The following is a 4303-nucleotide window of genomic DNA, read 5'->3' as shown; positions in this document are numbered from 1 at the left end:
TTAATTAATTTAATATATTTTTATATTTTTTAATTTATTTCATTGTTTTAGTATTATATATATTTTTATATTTTTTTAATAATTATTATTATTTTGGTTTAATTTATTTTATTTATGTTTATTTATAGTTTTTTTTTATAATTTTATATTATGTTTTATGATTTTTTTATATTATTATATTTTTTTTTTATTATTATTATTAATTAGCATTGTCCTTTTTTAATATATTAATAGTATATTATTAAATTTTAATCGAAAATATTTAAACTTATTTTAGTAACTACATTACTTATTGCTATCTAATTTTTTCATACTATTTTTTGTTTAAATGCATGAAAACTTAACTTAAACAAAAAATTAATTTTTTATTTATTTTAAAATAATATTATTACAATTTTTTTTTTTTTTTAATTTATTTTATTTATTATAATACAAATATTTGAATTTTATTAAATTAAAAATATATTTAAAACAAAAAATTAAACAAAGAATATTTATAAATAAAATTATTATATTATTTGTAAATTTATTTCAAAAAAAATATATATTCATTAATTTAACATTTCTAATTTATATTTTTTTTAAATAAAATATATAAAAAAAAATAACAAAAAACTAATATAAAATGAGTATACATAGTTAAGGAAATTTTTTTGCTCCTCTTTAAAAAGATTTTATAGTAAGACCTAGTTAGTACAATTAATAATTACAAACTAATAATTTTAATAATGATTAAAGATTTTCAAATATGTACCATAATCAATATTAGAGTAATCATTAAAATATAATTAATAATCTAAGCTAAAATAATCCTTATGAAATATAGAATTAAATGAAATTAAAAAATAATGATATTTTAATATAATTTTATCAGAAATATATAAAAAATTCCCAATAAAATAAATATTATCCAGGTATTTAAAAGAAAAAATTTGCCGATGGTTCAACTTATGAAGGATAAATTTAAAACAATTAAATTAATGGTAAAAAATAACAAATATATATCATATTTTTATAAATTATCAAAATAAATTAATAAATAATTAAATACAAAATTTAATTCTAAAAAGGAAAAGGTGTATATTCAGCTAGTAATGGAGATATATATTTAGGTATTTAAATTTTATATTCATGTTTATTAAAAATATAACTATTTTTATTAAAAATAAAATAAAAAATATACAGGCGATTGGGTAAATGTAAAATATCATGGTCAAGGAATTTATATATATTAAAATCAGGAAAGATACGAAGTATATTTTATTTTATATAAGTGTAAAAAAAAAATTATTTCATAAAAAAGGGTTAGCTTTAAAATGGTCTTAGAAATGGTGAAGGAACCTATTTTTATTAAAACGGAAATATATTTGATGGAGAATGGTCTTAAAATAAAAAGAATGGTGTAGGAACAATGATATATTATTAATCTTGTATAAATCAAATATATGTATATTTATTAAGCGAATAAATTAATTAAAAATAAAATAAAATAACAAAAAAGAGGAAAAATATGAAGGTTAATATTAAAATGGAATAAAGTAAGGACAAGGATAATTCTAATATGCAAATGGTAAATAATAAAAATTAAATTTAATACTCAAATAAATAAAAGGAGATAAATATGAAGGAACTTGGATAGATGGAAAAAGACATGGAAAGGGGGTCATGTTTTATTAAAATGGAGATATATATTAAGGTTAGTTTGATAATGATTAATAAATAGGAAGATGTATGTATTAATATGCAAATGGGGATAAATTTGATGGGTTTATGTAATTTTATCCAAGACAAAAAAACAATATTAATTTTATAAATAAAAATAGGTAAAACTCTAAAAAAGAAGGATAAGGAGTAATAGAATATAGAAATGGAGATATATATGATGGATTTTTTAAAAATGATGTAAAAGAGGATTAAGGAGTAATGAATTATGTAAATGGAGATAAATATGAAGGATAATGGTATTTATATTATTTTTATAATATATATATATATATATATATATATATATATATATATATATATATATATATATATTTGATAAAATATTAACAAAAGGTAAAGTGATAAAAGGAATGGATAAGGAATTTTAATCACAGAATTATTTGAATACTAAGGATAATTTAAAAATGATCTAAGAGGTGGATTTGGAAAATGTAAATATGCAAATGGAGATTATTATGAAGGATAATGGCATGATGATTTTTAATGTAATAATAAAAATATATAAATATATATTTATATATTTATATATTATAACTTATATAAAATATAAAAATATAAATTATTAAATATTTATTAATTGCATTTATATTTATATATATTTATTTATATTTTTTAAGATGGTAATGGAAAATAAATATTCGCCGATGGTTTTACATATGGTTTTTAATTTTTAATTTTAAAAATATAATATTTTTTTAACAAAATATAATACATAATTAAGATGGATAATGGGTAAATGGAATGAGACATGGAAAAGGATTGTTTATTTGGGAAAAGTAAAATAAAATTATGATTTCATTTTTATTTTAAAAATATGTTATTTACTTATATATATAGTTATGGAGATTCATATTATGGTGATTGGTATTAAGATAAGATGCATGGATAAGGTATATTTAAATATGTTGACGATAGAGGAGTATTACAAAAAGAAACTGTTATATATGAAAATAATGTATAAGTTTAATGAAAAATCTTATTAAAAATTATATACATATTTAAAATAAATATTTTAAATTAATTTGAATTTTATTGTATAATTAATTTTTATCACTTAAATATATTATATATTTATATAATAATTTTTTTTTAATTATTATACTTTTTAATTTGATATATGTTATTTTTTTATATTTTCATCTTATTTAATTTCTGAAATTTTTAATTATTTAAGTACTTTTTAACCTTCGATTATTTGTTAATCTTTACATTTAATCTAAAGATAAAAATAATATCTTTTTTCTTTTAAAATATTAAATTTTTATAGCATTTAAAAATTAAAAATCTCTATAATTTAAGATTATTATATTATAATATATATTAAACAAATTAAATATATAAGTATTATGATCTTACATATATATAATCCAAAGTTTTTTTTGACTTTTAAATTCAATTATTGTTTTTTGTTATTATTTTCAAATTCAATTATTCTTTTTTGTTATTTATATTCAAATTCATTTTATTTGAAAACTTTCTATATAGTTATTTAATACTTTAATTTATAAATAAAATTAGTTAAATACCGCTTAAATTATCTTTCTTTGTATAATATTCATAATTTTTATATAAAAGATTTGAATTTATTGATTATAACAGAATAATAAAAATATGTAAGATGCAAGCAATCATTTATAAATTAAGTAAATTAAATAGAAATAAGAAAGTTTCTTTTTAAATACAGAAATGTTTATTTATATTAAATTATCGAATTTATTTAAAATAAAAAAATTAAATTTTAAATGAGAAATTTATAAAACTAATTTATCATTTGTTAATAAAATAATTAAATAATAAATATTTATTGCAATAAAGAAAATCATTTATACTTTCCCTAATAGCCTTTTTCACAAAAAAATTACATATAAAGTAGTAATTCTTCAAAATCTTGTTAATTTTTTTTTTTATTTGATTTTTGGAAATATTTCCTTAGTTGTATTTTTTAGATTTTGAATTGAATTTCTTAAATACTCTTTTATATTTACTGTATATAATTATTATATTTTGTAATTATTTTAAATTTATTGCTTTTAGAATGAAAATATAAATTATTATATTATTTATGATAATTAGATTAACAATACTAATATTTTTATTTAAATAAAAATATTTTAATTAATTTTTATTTTTTTTTAAATAAAATAAAAATACTTTATATATACATTTTTTATATATAAAAAAATTAAAATATAAACTATTTTTATTTAAATTAGATATTTTACATATATAAATCTTCTCATAATTTTAAGGATATTATTATTTTAAAATCTAAACCAAATTTCCCTTTTTATTGTAGTATATAAATTTTTTCTTTAATAACCTAATATTCTCCTCTTAATTATTAATCTAAATTCACTCATACATAGGATAGCTAACAATCCTCTTCCAAATATCATAGTAATAATATAAAAGAAAATATATCCAAAAAGATTTACTTAAAAAAAATAAAATAAAAATATAAAAAATTTTTAAAAAATATATGTAATATATCCATATCCAACAATAACGTTATTAAGAATAATATAAAAACAATAATTAAATTATTAATAAATCCGAATCTAAGTTTTCGATAATTCTT

General features: G+C 14.6%; 1 protein-coding gene across 1 annotated transcript, besides 5 other annotated features; it reads left to right on the top strand. All coding sequences in view use genetic code 6, as the record gives it.

Moving 5' to 3' along the window:
• Window positions 1-8: 8 nt before the first annotated feature.
• Window positions 9-113: a microsatellite.
• Window positions 57-192: a microsatellite.
• An 878-nt stretch (window positions 193-1070) lies between these two features.
• IMG5_120100 (morn domain repeat protein) lies at window positions 1071-2470 on the top strand (the record flags this gene model as incomplete). Its single annotated transcript, XM_004034432.1, has 7 exons — window positions 1071-1112; window positions 1186-1253; window positions 1304-1430; window positions 1502-1570; window positions 1613-1772; window positions 1824-1961; window positions 2059-2470. Coding segments are annotated over 7 exons (1016 nt in total), but the record flags the coding sequence as incomplete, so codon positions are not given.
• Window positions 1978-2037: a microsatellite.
• Window positions 2307-2340: a microsatellite.
• A 639-nt stretch (window positions 2471-3109) lies between the features above and the next one.
• Window positions 3110-3185: a microsatellite.
• Window positions 3186-4303: the final 1118 nt, after the last annotated feature.

This window comes from Ichthyophthirius multifiliis, assembly GCF_000220395.1.
Source record: "Ichthyophthirius multifiliis unplaced genomic scaffold scaff_1120509250961, whole genome shotgun sequence".
Classification (NCBI taxonomy): domain Eukaryota; phylum Ciliophora; class Oligohymenophorea; order Hymenostomatida; genus Ichthyophthirius; species Ichthyophthirius multifiliis.
Note: the sequence above shows the minus strand (reverse complement) of the source record. Positions and strands in the feature narration are given on the sequence as shown.